Source organism: Vanacampus margaritifer, chromosome 5 (genome assembly GCF_051991255.1).
Source record: "Vanacampus margaritifer isolate UIUO_Vmar chromosome 5, RoL_Vmar_1.0, whole genome shotgun sequence".
Lineage (NCBI taxonomy): Eukaryota > Metazoa > Chordata > Actinopteri > Syngnathiformes > Syngnathidae > Vanacampus > Vanacampus margaritifer.
The window spans coordinates 17,803,533-17,823,854 of NC_135436.1; the positions used below are offsets into that span (position 1 = coordinate 17,803,533).

The 20,322-nt window shown below is 39.3% G+C and overlaps 1 protein-coding gene across 1 annotated transcript in view; it reads right to left on the reverse strand.

Moving 5' to 3' along the window:
- The window catches only part of pcp4b (Purkinje cell protein 4b), a 34,594-nt gene that overhangs the window by 9,653 nt on the left and 4,619 nt on the right, over positions 1 to 20,322 (reverse strand). Inside the window, exon 2 of the mRNA XM_077566843.1 lies at positions 2,678 to 2,729. Within this exon, the coding sequence (XP_077422969.1) occupies positions 2,678 to 2,729 (52 nt within the window). The remainder of the gene's footprint in view (positions 1 to 2,677; positions 2,730 to 20,322) is intronic.

The following is a 20,322-nucleotide window of genomic DNA, read 5'->3' on the forward strand; positions in this document are numbered from 1 at the left end:
GTCTTATTGTACAAATGGAATAGCAGCACATTCCAAATCACTGCTGCAATCAGCAGTACGCTAAATTACAAACGATATTACCAGTCCATGTCTTAGTTTGCTTTGCTTCTGCTTTGTATTGACAGAGAGATTAACAGTAAACATGATTGGTGAAGTAATTTATTTTTTTTCGCTCCCCAAGGCTTGAGGAAATAGAGTAAATCTCTGTCTAATGGTGCATATTCTCATTAGAGGATTTAAAGCTGAGGGCCATCTCATCATTGTCTCGTGGTGTTTGCGTTATTTAACCCGACTGAGTCACAGCATTATAGCGTATAGCGCGATTTATGACGAAACCTTAAAACCCGGCAACGTACACTAACAAAGGTTACTTCAGAGCAAAATTGACTTTTGTATGCGGCAGCAGCAGAATACGGGCTGAAAGGTCCCACAGATGCAAAATTTATTTTGCTGAACAATGTGTCATTTGAAATAACTAACAGCGCTCACAGTAGCCTGCTGACGGATGGCCCGGCTCTCCCCCGACTTCAGGGGACAACATATTACCAGCGAGTGACAGATGGGCTCTTTTTCAAATGTGTGTACTGTGTGTCGCTGACATGTCGACAATGATGTGACACTCTGCTGTGGTCGGTTTGTAATCAGATCTGATGGCAAGCCCGCAGGTCCCGCAGTGTGTGTGTGTGTGTGTGTGTGTGTGTGGGTGCGTGTGTGTGTGTGTGTGTGCGCGCGTGATGACAGCTGTCCTTCAGCCTGTGTTACAGTCAATCATTGGATGTGTGCCTTTAAAAGCTCATCATGAATACATGAGCCATCATGTTCTATAAACTCTGCCGGACTTATCCTTCTTCCCACTCTATCCGCTCCCTTCATTCAATCATTGCCTGACGTTCCTCTTCCTGCAATCTTCCAGTTATTGCTTTGATTTTGAAAAATGTTGTTAGATATGAGCTCTTTATTGTTAATATCCCCGATTTTCAAAATGGAACTTTTAGCATTTTTCACTGATGAAGCATTTCAGACTTGGGAAATCGATTTGAACTAGTCGCTAGAGGGATGCCAATCTGCCCGCAAGCAAGATAGAACACCCCAAGATTGCTCAGGGATGTGCCCTGTCACTCTGACATGAGGCAAGCTGCACTAGTGCACAAGGATTATACGAGCTGGAACAAATTCTGGTTCAACTTCTCTGCTACTGTGACTCGTATTGAGACCCTCCTTTACCATATGTGAACATATTTATTTTAACTATATAAAAATACATGCTGGGATTGAATGCCTAGATTCTTAAAAGACATAAAAATATGTCACTGGGATTGTCTCGACACATTCGCAAATATAACACCATATAAGACCAATGGCAACGGACTAGTTTTAAACTGAAAGTGACTGTTTTGTAATCAAGAGCAGAGAGCTATTGGGAGTTGGGTTGTTTCTGACTCGGGTGCAGCTGCTACGAGCTAAATGATCGGTCAATGCCAAAAGCGACCATAAAGGCCTTGCAATTACTAGTAATCAGTCACCTTAAGTCAGCTGTGATAGGCTCCTTCTCCCCTATGACCATGAACGGAGTGGGGCAGTAAAGAAAATTGATGGATGATGCGAACCATAAGACATTCATTTAGCTGTTCACAAGAATTGGTTGTATTTTTTATTTCATTTATCTCATTAAATAATGTGTTAATTGATTTATAGTAAAGCAGAAGATTCCGATTAGTAGTCAAAAAAATAGTTTTAGATTTTTGTATGCATTTTTAAAATATTTTTTATGTATTAATGTTTTCTTTCGAACATGTTATTATAACAGATTTAACACAACATACTGCATACTACATTGCAACATCCGAAAAGAAAAAAAAACTGCCGGGATGAAGCAGGTCAGCTCAGTTCATGAGTTCATTGATTACAAATAAATAAATTATAATAAAATAATAGTTTTTAATGGCAGAATTTTTTTTTTATTATTAAGGCAAACAATTTTACATATTCGTTTTGACAGATTGTATTTATTTTGATCTGATAGATTTGTGTTTTTTGATGTATTAACTTTTTAATGTAAAATGTGATCCTGCATTTTATACATGTATGACAGGACATGTTTGCATGATATATGTATAAGTATTTTAACCATGTGACGCACTCTGTGAGCCCTTTCTATCAAAAGTGTGAAATAAATTTTATTTAAAACTTTTCTTCTTCTTTTTTTTTATCTCATCTACAAATAACCTGGCCCATCTGGGGGAGGGGGGGATTGCCCATCCCTGCTTTAGCTAATTAAAAACAAACTAAAATCTGCCACCATCTTCAAAGAGCATTCCCGCAGAACTTGCTTCAACCACCACAACACTTCTCACTTCTGCATACCCACCAATAACACACAATATATTCTCTTTTCCTCACCGTTTATTCCAAATGCAACACAATTTACTGCTTAAGTGAATCGCCATCTTTAACTGTTTTGTTCTACTTTTCAAACTGTCAGGGCGGGAATCAAGGTTGTGGAGAGTGTTTCAATAACCTGTTTAACCTCTTGTCGCCTACATTACGTTATACGTAAAGTAACAACATCTAAAGTGTGCCCATCGATGTTGCCCACATGCATTTTATTATTAGATGCTGGTAAGAGTTTGTTGTGTGTGACTTGTTATTTGACCTCATGAATGGGAATGCAGCTTACCTTGTCCTCCGGAGGTTTTGTTGTTGCCAGCAGCAGGCCCAGATCCTTGCCTCTGCGGAGAACAAGCAATCATTTGGTTAGCATTAGTGTTTGACCTCAACAAGTATACAATAGCTGTAATAAAGCACATTCAACCAACATGTTAGTTGGCGTATTTCCTTTAGCCGGAAAATAAAACCTACCTGAAGATTGAGATGCTTTACAGCCAAGTTATGTTATGCAATTCTGCAGAATTACATTGAAGTTTAACTAGATTGCTAGAAATTGAATTGTATTTAAATTATGCAAAAAATGGCAACTTTAATTTAGAGCCTAATTTTGCACAATGTCCATTTCTTGAAAAAATTCTCAACACCATGTTAGAAGACCATCTTTGTCTTCCGCGTGTTCGTTGTTGTTCGGGTAGAGAGAATGTTGATTTTCTGAATACAGACTGGAGATCGGTGAACAGGTCCTTCGAAGGATTTATTTTACAGAATATTCCGGACACAAGTAAGTTTACAGACAAATGGCTGCAGTCCTCTCGCAAGTGTGTAGTTACAGCGGACTCACAGCATTTTTATACTATCTTGAAAAGCAATATTCCAAAAAAACCAAACCACAGGAAACAGCCCCCAGCCATGAGTTCAATGCACATGACGACAGCCGGAAGTAGATAAGACTTTTACAGCATATCATCCAATACACATTGACTTCAACCACAGACACTGGCCCATTGATGTGGAAACAGATGAGAAAAACAGTTATGACTAAACTAAAACAGTTATAACTAAATCTGGGCAAAAGACCCTCAACAACCAATAGGTTATGCTATTTGTTTTGCAGGCCAAGCACTCCATAGTACAGTATATACCTGATTGCATCACATTCCGCCCTGTTTGCTTCTCCTTCGCATCTGCTACTTGTTAAATAATTCAGCATCAGTTATCCATCTCTCACAAGTGATGTCCCTGAGCATGTGTTTACAAATGCTGTGATCGTCCATCTGTCTTCCCGAACACAACTCATAAACAAATTTACCCTGCAAGCCACACATTTTTCAACAAAATTACAATCGTCATGTAAAATTCACTACAACTCAACCAACAATACAGCTGACGGTGTTAGCTGCCAACGAATGAATGATCGGTCAAGTCGAAGAAAGCTTTCACGCAATCAAATTAAAGTTTCTCTCTACTTATCACCAACGTGGCCAATTTTATAGCAGTCTGGCCGGCTTGGTTGTCAGTCCGGGTGGGATCAGCAATGAGAGCAGGATTAATACTGTCCCCACTCTTAAAACTTGCTCATAATTGGCACTGGGAAATTGATGACTAAAAACATTTCAATTAGAGAGAAAAGAAAATAGCAAAGGAGGCAAAGAGCGGCAGGAAGAACAAACAGTGGATATTTCAATTCTTTAGTCAAACACATCTGTAGGCAATGATGTTTGTGACAATTTTTTTTTTCCAGATCTTCAAATGCCTTTCAGACAGAAAGAAATATTCCAAAGTGTAGAAGTATCAGTTTAAGATATCTTTGCCACATAAGAAGTACACACATGGACATGAACCATCATTGAGGAAGGGAGTTTCCAATTACCCACTTCACAGTCATGATCTGTGATCGCATCCACCCATGCAGGCCTGTTTGCATCCTTCCATCCATCCATTCCCTTATAAATGAACTTCTACTTACGCAATATCAAAGACTGCGCCTCTCGCTGGACGAATTTAAAGGGAATGAGAGGAGCCGCTTCCGTTGGTTGTGAAGCTAGTTGACTGTGTTCACACCCACAACGGCGCTAACCAGCCATTTCAAACTGCTGAACCTTCACAGTTAATAAAGGTTTTATGAAAGCGGACAGTTTGACTTCCATCTTACTGTTATTTGAAAAATGTGGTAAACTGCATGCAAAGTCGGTAACATTAAGTCTACAGTAGTTATGAGTTTTTATTTATTTATTTTTTATTTTTTTTCTTAAGAGCTCAGTATTGTTCATTCGGTAATTTTACCGATTTGACATTGCTCTTTTTTTTCTTCTTCTTTTTATTATTTTTTTATTTTGTGCGTGTGTGTGCATGTGTGCGTGCGTGTGAGTGTGTACTCATTAGTTCACCTAAAACCTATTAAAAATCCCATACCGTTCCCCTAAACCGAATACTTCAGAATCCAGCTAGAGTCGTGAGGTTGTCAGGAGACCCGAGGAAGGATTAAAGAAAAGAAAGGAAAGTGAAATCCAGCACCGACCAGACATTACCTACTACCCACCGGGTTACCAACCAGAGTCTTTCACCAACCCCAGAAACATCTAAATTCCAACAAATTAGGAAGACCTCAAGAGACCAAAGGAGAGACTGAGGAAAGGAAGGAAGTAGTTATGAGTTTGATGTCTAAGATATGTATTATGATCTGCTGAATACACTTCTTCTAAATAAAAACATAGAATTGTTTATTTGACTAATATTGCCGATGTTCCGAACTAGGAACACACTGGGGGGATGTGTAAGGTAACCAAATAAAGACGGGGAATGATTCAATTTGAGCTCAATGTATGTGCTTTCACCCTTGGCTGTCACTGCAACCACGTCGTTGTGATCCCCCATTCGCTCTAACGTTTCCTATTTGTTCATGTCAAGGCTTTAATAGCAGAGGAAACGAGAAGGCGTCATAGTATTTGTCCTCTTTTCTCAGCTTGTCTCCCGACATTATTAATTCAACACTTTCAATGCATTTAAAACAGCTTGTGCTGCACTTTGATGCTCGGGGGGAAAGGGCGGGGATGAGCTTGGAAGCTTCCTCTTTTTTGTGAGGATTTGATTTTTGTCTTCCTTTTTTTTTTTACTTTTTACCTGTCAACCATCATTCTTACCAGCTTACTATTTATGAGAGTAAATGAAAGGTGACTTTAATGAATGTTTTTGTCAATCAGGTCATGATAACTGTATAACTGATATTATTAGTCTCCTTCCTGAGCCATCACTTTAGCTTTGTGTGATCCCATGAGCTAAGTTTTCAGGAGCTCAATCCCAATGGAAGGGTCCCCCTGGAAGGCCAGGAGGAACGGTAAAGCCTGAAGAGACAATGTGGGCTCGCCATCTGCGGAGGAGCCAAGGGGGGTGGGTGCATGGTGACCTGACAGGAGCCTGATTTTTTCTTTTCGATAGCTGGGCTCATCTCGACACACAGGTTGTGCTCTTTTACCAGACCTCTTGACTTTTTTGTTTTGTCATTGGACTCGCAGAATGCGTTCAGTGTTTTCACTTAGATTCACTTTAGATTAATTTCATTAATTATAATTCAAGGTAATTTGATCAAATTTCAGAAGTGCGTATCAAACCGGCAGCACTTCACATTAATCAATGCCCAAGTAGCTTACAGTTAGGGCTGGGTTTAAAATATCGATATATCAATATCAAATTCATATTGCTTTTCATAGCCCAATATTTAAAACCATGTGTCGATAATTTTAATACGGCTTTTTCCGGTAAATGAATGTGCCCTAGGCGAGCACGTACTTGTTCAAAATCTTGTGTGAGTGTTGTTCAAATGCGCCCTTCTGTTATTCAGAGTACCCCCGAAAGGAGCCCATTGCTTACAAAGAAAGGGAACAGCTCAAGCATGAGCTGCTGATTGCTATATAACTTTAAAAAATGGGCTGCGTTTTAATGGGTTAGTTAAATACACACATGCAAACACACACAGTTTAGACAGAAGCACTATAGAAAAGCTTTTCTTTTTGCAGTAGTTTTAAATGGCTTACCTTAACTAAAATTCTGCGTCACATTGGAGCCTAATGTAGGATCCTGACCGTTAACTGCGCATTTTGCTGCTCTAAATAGTAAATAAGTCATATTACACTATAACTTACACAAAACTACAGACTATTTCTTCTACTTCCATTTGATGGTTGTCAAATATTTTTGGTTCATTAGCGCCCCCTTCTTTAGCACAGATACCTATGGCTATGAAGAAGGCCACTGGTGGCAATGCATGACTTTTTCTTCTTTCTTATCGCACAATGAACAATTAATGGAGACGTGGATTCTAGAGTGAAGGCCAATATTTGCGCTGAACTGGAAAACACAAAAGTCACTGACAGTTTTGAGACAGTTTACTTGAGGGCTGTTTCAAAAACCAATTCCTTTGCGTATTGGTATTTATTGAAGCATGAGCGGATTGTAGCGGAGGTTAAAATGTTGCAACTAAGCTTAACTACAAGCCATAACTTGAGGTCATTTAGTTTACTGAACATACTCCGTGCATTGAGGTGTTGAGTGAGGACTTCTCGCGCTTATCGAGGCAGGAGGGAGGAAGAAGCGTTCTGCCTCACCAGCTCTGGGACTGAGCCAAGTGTAAATTGCTATAACAGCGCAAGATTACTGAGCCCACACAAACATACACATTGGCCAACAAATCAGCTCACCTGTCAGAAGAATACACACACACACACACACATAAGCCGTGAGAAGAACAAATAAGTACGTGGATGCGAAACCAATCAAGTGGAAGAAAAACCTGTAATTACACTGATGAGGGTGATGGAGAGCGGTGAAATTCAACTTGAACCTCTCGTTTGTCATGAATGGCATCGAGGGACACAAGGTGCTTTGAGGTAATATCCACACGCACACACATTCGTAGCATGAGACTGGCATGCAGTACAAGCCTGCATGAGAACTTGCGCCTCGGGGCTGTCAATTAAAGGAAATATGAAACCACACAAATAAAGGAAATAAATGTGCGCACACAAACAAAGGATGAGTCAAGCACATTTGAAAGAAAAGATGCACTCTGCATGTACTGAAAGCACGCAGCACATCAGAGAATATGTGCGTATATCTTACCTGACATTCAGCCATTCATCCGATGACAACAACATCCACCTCCATTTTTTTTTTTACTTTACTATTTGTCCCTTTCTTACTGGATGAAAGCTGCCATCCGCAAATCACCTTGTTTGTTTGTTTGTTTGTATGTTTGGTTAAGTGCACAGACTGTTCCGGTGCAATTCCGCTTCAATGAATGTCAAGTACTGTATATGAGCTCATGTCCACCTATCACGCATGAGTTTTGTATTGTAAACAAAAGGAGCAGATGAAGCTAACGACATTTATTTGACCGGAAATTTTAGGAATCAAAAGTACGGCAGCATATCTGCAGTTATCATCAAATCCAATTTAATGCTTTTTATGCCCCCCCCCCCCCCAATTTAACTTAAAACTAATTTAATGCCCACTCTGTACTACACACATATATATCCATACAGGCATATACTTAGATATTAAGGCTGTCAGTCAATTACATTTAATCGTAAATTAATCGCACGGTATATCTGCTCTTAATGTACAGTAAATTATATTTTTCAAGTTTTTCATACTCTTGTTAATTAACAAAACAGTGAGCAAATATACCAAATACAAATGTGGTTGTATTTTTTAGTTCTTTGATACAGTAATTTTATAGTCAGTAATTCATAAAGTTACAGTTTACATTTACAGTTAAAAGGAAAGCATTGAGTCATAGATTTGTGTTGAGATAATTTTCTGCCACTAGGTGGCATTAGTGTTTCATGTTTGATGTTGGTGACAAGAACACTACATGTTTCTTTTCAAATTCAGAGCAATTGGTTTTTGGAACATGAAGCCGCTTGTAGACTCCAGGCCATTTGGTTTATTGTAAATTACAACTAGTCACCAGTCCCCAGAGATACATCATTTTAGCACAATTATAACAGTTGTATTTAAATTGTTCATGCTTCTTGACATCATATTCAATTTACTGCATTAATGCAGTTGAGTACTCGTTTTGGTATCAGTCTGAAAAAAAGTGTCATCAAACAGCCCTAATTCTTTTTATATATGAAAAAAATGTGTAAAAACAATCTTATGTGTAATTATGTAATCATATATATAACCTATTAGATTAAGGCTGTGTGCTGTTGTATTTTAAATTCATTGTGCTGGTGTATAAAGGCAAAATAAATAAAAAATGTCACTAACTGCAAAATTGAAAAGAAGGACTACGGATGTAAAAAGAAAAAAGAAAAAAAGAAACTGTCCTTGGTTTCATAGCAACATAGTGAATGCATGCTGGTGTGCTTCCCAATGTCTTGTTTCCATGACAGTGACATATTGCATCATACACCATGATGTGTCACTCACCCGACTCAAAAAGAGGACGTCCAGAATATGACGGGCGCACGAAAAGCCGCCGTGTTACAACTTCCTTCACTCCCCTGCTGCCTCCATTTACTCAGCAGCAGATCACCACAGTGCGAGTGAGTCTGTATGCAGCCCTTCACTACAAGCATTTTGTGTGTAAAACCTTCAACACACATTTATCTGCGTGAGCTGCATTGGCGGTTACATAAAGCATACTGCCATAAAGGCCACAGGGCATCGTGAAACACTGCTAAATCAGTGCTGGATCAATAAGTCCACACTGCATTTTTTATTTTTATTTTTTTTTACATCCTCTTCTATTTGTTAAACTCAAGAACAGGAAGTAGTGTAGGTGAGTTCTTATTGTAGTACTGCAATGAGGTGCAACACTGAATTTCCTCTTACATCTTTATCCTCAACAAGAGGTTTTCAATGTTACGGGAAAATGGACTGAATTAAACCATGATGTAATGTTAGCTACTCACAGTCAAAAAGGAGACTTTTCATCTACGAATGACTTTAGTAGTCAAAAATGTGTGCGGTCATTCCTAAAAGGTTCAGGCTGAGGAGAATTGTGGGTAAAATTTTGGGGAAATGAGCATACTGTAACAATACGTAGTGTGTAGCTATAGTGTCTAAGGGATGTGTAACAGTGTTGATATTTGACTTTAATTTAATCTCACTTGAAGCATAAATCATAAAGTGGACATTTGTGGTGATAGTAATAATTCTGCCACACAGAAGTCTTCATCTAATGATGACATCGAGGATCAATCGTCTGATTTTCCCAAAACATTTCTACTTCCTTCCATTTCGCTCCTTTGTCAATCTCCTCGCTCCTTGATGGAATTCTCTGCTAGCATGTAAATAGAGGAGCGGGGACCTAGGAAAGTGAAATTAGAGAGATGACATGAGCCCCATAATTGGAACTTTCGTCTTCAAGAGCTGCTTTCTGGCAGTCTGAATGTGGCCTCTTACAGGTCAGTCTTGGTACATTGACATACATGTATCGTTATGAATGTAATATGCTGTGTAGGTCATCTCAAGTCCACTATACACACCGTTCGAGCAGCAAGATCACGCCTCTCACATTTAAAAAAGCAGTTCAGATGTGGGAATTTGCTAGGGAGACCGGGGCTAGTTGTATCACTTTTTATATTTTTACATATTTCTTACACATCATTCATACATTATATAGAAACAAAATGTATACCAGATGAAAGACCAGTCTTAGGTATATTTTTTGTATTCATGTTATTTTTATATTTTGTGTCAGTGCCGAGTTATAAGCCATTAAATAGAGGAAGTGAACATGTGGCATGTTGCCCCACCAATGGATAAGTTGTCACACTATATGGGGTAAGATGTCACATTGGATTTTGCAACTAATAAAACAAGGATTACATTTTCATGGTTTTCTTTGTTTGTTTGTTTGTTTGTTTTTACAGCCAGAGACATTGTTTATCATTGATATTGAAAATTTACCATAGTCATTGAGCAAACTTTAACATAAAATATTAAAATAAATAAATTAAAGTCCTTAGGAACTGCTGGCAGATAGGTCTTAGCTCTCAGCCTCAATAGCCTGTTTTGCTTCCCTTAAACTGGAAATTTGAGATTAAATTGAATTTAAAAAATAAATAAAAAATTTAAGCATTTTGGTTAATGGATGGATGGTTCATCATGAAACTTAAACCAGTCCTGAGATGTGGGCATACTGTAGTTCCAGCAACTGGAAAATCCATTTTTAAACAACAAAACAAAACCTGGCAAACTAATTTCCTCACTCTTCAGACTCATCATCTGAAGAACAATTCTGGAATATGTAAACAGAGTTGCCAGAGGTGCATTTTTCATTGGCCCATTCTTTGCATATGTGACAAACCCCCAAATGACTGAGACAAGTTGCCCCAAACTACCATTGTGACTAATACTTGCTCTAGTTTAAAGTTAGCTTAAAACAGAGCAGTGACTGAGGCATGACAAGATGCCTGAATCTCTCCTCTAACAAGTCCACATGATTTTACTGCTAGAATTGGTCTATGTATGACGCCTGTTTCAAAGTATATTAAGTTGACATTTTTTACTTTGAGTTGTGCAAAACAGATAACTGGCACTCATCTCAGCTCACAAAGTGCTATTCTCTTCTCAGACAGTACATAACTCCTGACCATTTATACGAAGAAAACTGGTATTCCACTTTTTCGTTCCGCCCTCTGGTGGAGAAAAAAATTGCGATGTGACAACTTACCCGTGATAAAACTAGCCCCGGTCTCCCTATGTGTGCACCCCGCTCATCAAAGTAAGTCAACCACTGTCGTGCAACCATGAAGATTGGTCAAAGTGCCTGAACTGAGTCATACAAACTGTGCTCGTTCAATAAAATAAATATTATTTTTCTTTAAATACAGCCGCAACTAAGTGGAAAACATTTTTTAATTCACAACAATTCCCACTGAGAAAAGAGAAGAGGAGGAGAGAAGCAGCGAAAACACATTACATCGCCTCGTCAAATTATTTTTTCAAACTCCCCGTCTGTTACACAACTTAATGAGCCTTGAAATTGACGAGATTACATTTTATGGTGTTTCTTTCATTAGTGCAAGCTTTGCTAGAGTCTGGGGATTACTTTGCCCCATTTGGGATTGCGGCGATGTTGGGACCTAACAAAGCAGAAGGCGAAGGAGAGATGAAGTTCTGCATGGTCAGGAATCACGATGGCTTCAGGTTCAATCAACCAGTCAATTTACAGAAGCCAGTTACCGTGATTCTCACTGACACACTTTTAATCACGAGGTCATTCACTGGGTTTTTATTTAAGGAACAATAAAACCAATCTGCGGAGAAGCACTGCACATGCTTGTTTGTAGTGATTAAAGGAATAGGAATAGGAATTTGGGTGAAGTAAAGTTGGAAGTGGAAACTACAGTCAACAGTTCATCCCTGGTGGGTGGCGGGTGTGAGCAGGGGGCGGGAGCAGGGGCTGTGGGCTGGTGGGGTGCCTGGTGGGCCTGCCGTGCCCTGTTCTCCTGCAATGAGAAGCGGGCCGTGTTGGGGTGAGGGGCGCTCCGGGCTCCTGGGTATGCTCTCCGGCCGGTGGCCCCCGTGGGGCTCTGGGGGGTTGTGCTTGCCCTGTCCGGGCAGGGGTCGACGGCTTCCTTCTTTGGTGGAGGTTTTCATGCATGCCAGATCCACCACCTATAGATCTCACTCTGCTTCATCTATCCTTCCTTCCTTTCTTCAGTCTTTCCTTTGGTCTCTTGAGGTCTTCCTAATTTGTGCTAATTTAGATGTTTCTGGGGTTGGTGAAAGATTCTGGTTTGTAACCCAGTCAGTAGTAGGTGGTGTCTGGTCGGTGCTGGATTTCACTTTTGTTTCTTTTCTTTGATCCTTCCTCAGGTCTCTTGACAACCTCACAACTCTAGCTGGATTCCGAAGTATTCGGTTTAGGTGAACGGTATGGAATTTTTAATAGGTTTTAGGTGAATTAATGAGCACAAACATATGTACACACACACACACATATTCACGTACACACAAAAAAAAGAGAGCAAGAGAGCAATGATGATGACATGTTGAATCGGTAATATTACCGAATGAACAATACTTAGCTCTTTCAGAAAAAAAGCCATGAAATTCATGTCACACATCAATAAAGTAGTCGATTTCCTTTTGTGTGCTGCTTTACTCGTTTGCCATGTTTCGCCATTTGTGTTTACCTCTGTTTGTGTATTTCTGTTGGCTTGCATGCCAGACGCACGGACTTATATGCACGTAAATATATGTGTGTACCTGTATACAGTGTGGCATTTTCGCTGGAGAGACAGAAAATAATGTGAAGTCGAAATCACTATTTAGTTTATTCAAGTTAGGCTCGTTTAGCGAGTGGCAACGTAAGATGGCCAGACAGTCAAAGTGGAAGTGTCTTTTAAAAGCTGATCTGTGAAACAATGTTACTAAATTATATTTGTATTTTTTTTATTTAGCGACATTTCCAACCGCTCTTGTGACTGTTTTTCCATTATTTCCTTCTGACTCAAAGATGGTTGCAGTGGACATTAAATATTCGCGTGACTAAACCAATAAAACGTATCATTTGGATGATGTCAACACTTCTGGTTCATGATCGTAACTAACCAATCACAATTGCTAGTTGATTTGCATGATGTTCAGGTTAAAAATGTTGCATATAAGCTTGGTAAGGTTACAACACGTTACAGCCATATTATCCTGACGTCCACTTTAACAACTAAAAGCATGGCATACCCCCCCATCCCCACCCACCCAAAAAAAAATCCATGTTGTTCTTTTGTGGGAAAAGAGTCAAAATCAGCAACAACAACAAATAACTAATTTTGCCCAGCAGAACTAATGCGTGTCTAGAGCGGCTAAAAAAACAAAAAAGCAACGAATGACATAATCAAGCCCTTCTTTTTTAATTTTTTTTTTTTATTATTACTATTATTTTAATTTTTTCTGGAGAGCTCAGTATTGTTCATTCGGTAATTTTACCGCTTTTGACATGTCATCATCATTGCTCTCTTTTTTTTTTATTTAAAAAAAAAAAAAATCAAGCCCTGAGTTAGCCTTTTCACCAGGTAACCCCCACCCGCCATCATTGACATCTGAAGTCTCATCATATTTGGCTGATTAAGGAGAGCTATTGTTGTCACGTTATCTGGCGAAAACCAACGTTAATGATCCGTCTCACCTCCAGCTCTGGCTCGCCAAGGTGGCCCCTTTTCAACAGCCACAAATATGACCACTTCTCTCTTCCTTCTCGGTGTTGCCATGGCAACAACTTCAGGTGGACGCAATCTGATGAGTGATGACACCATGATGCTGCTTTTATGTCAAAATTATGCAGTAAAAATATGACCAATAACGAGAAAGAACAGAATGCACATTTTGTTGCCATTCTGCCAAAAAGATTATGTTCTTACAGTGTCCAAACTAATTTCGCATATACTCACTTCCTGTTTATAAGAAGATGAGAGCATTAAAGAATCAATAGGCTTTGAAAGCTTCTTAGTTGGTTAATCTGCAATATCTGATTCATAAGCAATGTTGGCATCAAGCAATGATAGATGTTTTGGCTTCAGCTACTCCATCTGGATCAGCGATGTTGACCTTTTGGAGAGGTCGGCCTGTTGGCGGTTGAACTCTTGCTACTTGCTGCCATTTAGTTCCAGGCGGACATCAGCTGTGAGTAGATCCACGTGACATCATGCTATGTAACAATGCGACCCAGATAACACTCCCGTCTGCTTTTGTGGGCCAAGCAGCAGGAGAGCCCAGGAAGTGAACTGTAAGGAGCAAGGTGTTCAAATTAGGGGACTAATTATGAGAAGTGATGATGAATCTGTCCTCTGCCTGTCCTTCCGCGCCATGTTCACACGTGCTGGAGGACCCCCACAGAAAAGCGTCACACGGAAGAAGAAATAGGAATTCAAATAGATACCATAATTCATCTCATCTGTGTATTTTTTAAATGGAGTGTAATTTGGCAGTATACCAAAGCAGTAGCAGACCATAATCATTCTTCTCCTCAACACCCATTTGCTCAAAAGAGGTCGTCAGACTGTGTCACAAGACCGATTCCTCAAAAGCTGCAAAGAAGTGCCACTGTCAAGTCATGTCGAGGTCAAACTTGGCCCATGACAAGAATAACAATGACAGCAAATATCTGCTGGACATGGGAGTCTAGAAGAATTAACCAAGGAATAAGACTCATTCCACCAGATTCAGTTTTTTCTAGCCTGCCAGGTTCCAGTAGTTTGGGGAATTTGACGTCCATTAATGACCAGAGATTAAAAGAACTGCCAGTAATCAACATAAGAATAATATTGATACTGGTCAAATATTTTATTTTTTAATGGGTGAGCTCAAATAAAAACCCACAATAAATACCTACAGTCTAGTGGTTCTTATTGTCATTGCAAATCTCTGTTTATTCAATTTTCATCAACTGATGGGAGAAAATCATGAAATAAAAAAGTTAAATGCACTTAAACAAGTTAATAGCATTTACAGTCACTCTGCTTCTCCATTTAGTTTTCTACAGTAAAAAGTTTTACAAAATTTCTCAACAACTTTAATGTTAAACTTACTTCATTTATCCACATTTAAATTCAACCCAAAAACTAACTGGCACACAAAAAAAATTGGGGGGGGGGGGGGGTGTAAATATTGAACACGTTCATTATTTAGGATTGCCGGCCCGACTCGTTTTAGACACTATTCTTGGGACAAACCATTCAACACACCTCGGCTATAAGGATAATCTCATAAGACTACAGATTTCATTCACATATTGAAAGACGGAAGAAAATCTTGTAAATTTCACACGTGTATTGTGCTCATCTGCATTTCTAGTTTTAACTTACAGTATGTTATGTACACAGTTTACAATGCCATATTTACAGTCCCACTTTTCCATTACATTAAGTATGTGGTGGACTTCTTTCTTTTGTTTTATGTTCCTGCATGTTCTCTTTGTCTAATGACTTTGATTGCCCCTGCCATCCAATTAGCCTTGACTAGCCCTCATGTAGGGTTTGATTACCCCGTTAGCCCCACCCTGATCATTCTAGGCCACCCAATCAGTTGGGAGCTTATCCTTGGGTTTCCGTCTATGCAAGCTGTTGTGAACTTTCACAATTCTGACTATTTTTGACTAATATGTAAACAGTTGTTTCAAAGGTTGTTGGTTGTTTTTTTTGGGGGGGGGGGGGGGCATCGCGTGCGCTCAAAAGCATCACATTAGAATGAATCAATGTTGACTATTTACCAAAACAAAATTCTTATTACATCATCACAGTAGCAGCTCCACTCTAACCTTCTTTGTATGTATTCTGGCCACAAATCCCCAAAACAAATCTTTCTCCGGCTTACATCATAAGAATCTATTTTTCTGTGCCAGCATCTGTGCATTGAAGTTACTCTTACATAACCAAACTCACTATGAGAGTTAAGAAGGAAAAGGTTGCACATAATTATTTGACATAATCTTGGGATTTACTGGGGCAGAGTTGGTGATGACTGAAGGTATGCAAATGCTTCCACTGACATCTTTCCACTTGTTCTCACGTTCAAACCCTCTTAGGCTCAAACCTGTTTCTGCAACCTTCCTACTTATTAGCTTGCCCTGCAGTCCCCCGCAGTCTCTGAAGTGCTATTTTCAGCCTCCAATCTCTGGGGTGTGATGCTGTAATGATTTTGTGGTGGGTAAATTTGCAGCATGCAGCAGGAACGTCGCTTGGCTAATTCAGCCGCTTGCAGACTCCTCAACTTGTAAGGTACATGACTGAAACATGTACACTGGCTGCTCTGTTGCTGAGCTTGCTTGAAATGTGTGATTTACATCGAGTGCGATACGCACTGTGAGCAGAGAAGAGATTTTTAAGGGTGTTAGGAGGAGACACGATTTAAATACTAATATTCGACTGCGTTCTGTAATCATTTAGCTTTTTATTGCCAATTTGACACTATTACCTTTCTAGATCAATTTATGTTTGCGTGCTTGCTGCTTCCCTATGATATGGATTAATTTATCAGCCGCGGCAAGGGAAGCACTCCCAAAGCACTTCACCTGAGTAACAGGCTTAATAGATATGCCTATTTATTTTATTGATTCACTATACATTGTGGATTGCCTGTGCAAGTTGCCGTCCAAGCTGACCAAGAACAGCATGTTGCACCCCCCCCCCATCACCCACCCCCCAGCGTGTGCACAGCTTGTGAATTTATGGCTCTATAATAGTAATCAGACTCAGATGCATTATGAAAAAAAAAAGCCCAAGTCGCTTAACCAGCCAAGTGTGTAATAGAGGCAATTTCAGTGATGCGCAGTTGCAGGTGAGTTTGTCCTCTTCTTTGCTGTGTTGGCTGATGGCGTGATTGGTAATTAGACTCAACCTAATGGGAGTCAATGTTAAGGAACACCAATGAGCTCATGCAGATTGTTTGATCATGGAAAATGGGAGACTCAAGCTTGACAGTAGGCATCTTAAAGGGGAAGTCAACCCAAAAAAACATTCTGCTTAATATCACATTTGTGGAATTAGAATTAAGCAGCAAAACCCAGCCCTTTTTATCCATCTCAGGGGGCAGCCATTTTGCCACTTACTGTCGACTGACGATGACATCACAGTTGCTCAGGTCTCAGGTAACAACCAATCACAGCTCAGGTTCAGAAAACAGGTGAGCTGTGATTGGTCATTGCCTGAGCCCTGAGCAGCATTGATGTCATCTTCAGTCGACAGCAAGTGGCAAAATGGCCGCCCCCCTGAGATGGACATAAAAGGATGGATTTTGCTGCATAACTAATTTTTCACAAATGTAATATTAATCAGAATGTCATGTTTAGACTAGTGAGGTTACATATAGCATATTATTATCAAGGAATGTTTTTTGGGTTGACTTTCACTTTAAACTTGCAGCCCGGGGGGCCATTTACTAACCTTGCTCTGCAAAATGAATTCTCGCGGTATTTGTGAGTTCACAAACTCCGGAGAATACATCTTGTACCGAGCCTGTTAATTCCCACCGATCTGAACCACTGGTGGTTCGGACCAATCACAGAGCGACATTGCAGCTGTGACGAAACCAGGAAGTCAGCGCCGACGCCGGGGAAAACAAACAAACCTAACATGGACGAATGGATGCTGAAATTCAGATTCAGAATCTGAATCTGAATTGGTTAAAACAAACGTGCACAATGCCGCATTTGCCAATCAGCTTGAAGTATTGTACAGAATGTCCCGCCTTTCCCGAGCAAATCAACATGGAGCAGTCCCAGATTGATATTGTGGTTTAGAACTCCCTTCAGTGAATCACAATATCAAGCATATCAAGTGGAGTATGCAAAGTACCAGGGAGATGAGAAAGATGTCACCAATCTTGCTCACGGGTTAAAGAACTTTTCATGTTTAATAAAGATTGGATTGGTTGTACTTTTTTTGTAATAGTTTTTTTTCCCCTGCATACTCGAAATTTGACACCCATTTATTAGAGCTGTCAAACGATTACATTTTTAATCAGATTAATCACATCTAAGAATTTTGATTAATCACGATTAATCGCTTAATTAAAAAGGCTTTTTTTTATCAACATTTTTTGCCCGCCAAATTTAAAGAGCACCTGTCACACGCAATGTCATACACAAACATTTATTAAAATCTTTACTTTCATGCATGTAGTTATCTTCATTGCTCAAACACTGTCAGGGTCATCTGTGGTCAAAATTAATAGTGCGATTAATCTGTGTTAATAAATGACTTATGCGATAATTTTTTGTGAATTAATTAATTAGCTAACGCTTTAACTTTGACAGCACTAATATTTAAGGATTTTTTCCCCCCAGGTTTCTTTTTAAAATACATTTTGTGTTCTGTTTTACTTCCGGGAGACCCAGTTTATCATGAAAAACGTTTTTCCAAGAATAAAGGATTTTCACTTTAGCAAATATCTGGGGTTGACTGTAAGTGAACCCCTTTTTGTGGAATACTTGATGCGGCCCAGAATCATCCAGACTTTTATCTCCAGCGGACCCCACATAGTTCCAGTATGAAAGCTTTACAGCATGTGCATAGTGTCCATAAATGTAATATGTTAAATAATTTAGGGCGTTATTAAAACACCATAAATGGCATTAAAAAGAACCAAAGACAACTCAATGAAATGCAAACAAGTCTCTGTCCAAAGAGAGCCTCTTGACTGGTGACCAGTCCAGAGTGTTTTGAATTGAATTGACTTCCTGGACAGGAAAAGCAGTATGCAAAATGTTTGGATGGATGAATCTCACATTGTGAAGATCATTATTGCTAAACAATAATGGCTGTAGCTCAAATCAAATGCAGTCTGCACATTTGATTCATGAATGCCAACAGTCCACTAAAACAAGTTTTGGTGCTTTTAAGAAGTCAAGCGGTCTCTCCGGGAGGGATCCATCTGCGTGTTCAATGGCAAATGAAAACGCAACCAGCAACGTGGGAGGCCACGACACATCAGAATGACACAATCCACAAAAGTCCCCTAATCCTGCAGAACAGGCTCGAAAGCTGCTTAGCATCTGAACATAGTGACACACCAGTTTCTCTTGGGGCTTTGCCAGTCAGAGACGAGGGCAGAATTATCTTGTGGCCTCCACGGGGACATAAATGCAGATTTTCACCCTCAGATACAATTGGTGGATTAAACGCTTCATGACGCTGATGGTGAAAGCCATTAATGTCACTCTTTTAATGGGATGGCGAGCAAGTGCTTGAACCCACAGATGAGAAGAGGCCCAAACAAGAAAGGAAAACAATGGGATGATTAATGCCCTAAATGTACACTTGTTGAATAATGAGCCAAACCCACATGCATTTTTTTCCGGTAAAAAAAAATAAAAATAACCTACACTAATCCAAAAAAGTCACGTCGATGTGTGCACGTTGGTGTTTTTGTTATCTGCTATTTTGCACATCATTTAAAAAAAAACATTCTGGCTGCGCAGCGACCTTTATGTCAGGGAATTCCGTCAAGAAATTCTAGCCACTTTCACCTCTGAGTAAAAGTAAAAAGTATTGTGTGTTAAAACTACTCTTAGAAGTAAAAAAATTTTGTCAAAAAGTTACTCAAATAAATGTAACTACTCAAGTAAATGTAACTACTTCCCACCTCTGGTACTGAGTAGCCTTCATCATACTGAGAGTTTGTAATATTTCTCCCACTCACGTATTTACAGTTAGTACTGTAAAGAGATTTTTTTTTTTTTAATAGATTAATTTATTATGATCTCTAATTAATGCATTGTTTTAATCTCACCTAAAAAATACTGAGAAAAGACCTCAACTAGAGGTATTTTTATTTGTTCTTTACGTCTAACCAGAACAGAACGCAACAGAAGTGCGTCCCTATTTTCCTTCTCCGTTAGTGTCTCAAGTGTGAATGGAGAGCAGGTATGTTGAATTTTGTCTCGTCAATCTCACACACTCTCATATACTGCTCACTGGAAGTTCAATTTTGCACCTCACTTGCATTTCACCTTTTTGGATACTGTATCTAAGGTAACCAGACCATTAAAAAAAAAAGTGAGCATTAGACTCTTTGTAAAAAAAGCATTTTTATACTGCGCATGAAATGTGTGTACATCTTTAAATGTACACTGTTAATTAGTGAAGAGTACCGTATGGACGGAAGTTAAAATGTTTAGCATCATCTTGAACATTATTTACTCTTCATTGATTGTCGTTCCACTCACAGTCACTGGTGATAATGATTCGAAACTGCAGGAATCATCATTCATTGCAATGTTATGTGAACATAACATACTCAAAAGGATTAAATGTTATTTCCAGTAATGTTATTCCGAGTAACATATTTTATAGTGAAAGCCCTTGATGAGTGCAACAGTGTTATTATGATGTCTAGTAACGGTGTCAGTAGCTTAACCTCTTGTCTGTGCAGAGGGGGGGAAAGGGATTAAAACATCCCAGTCAGCCATTTTCCACTATCTGG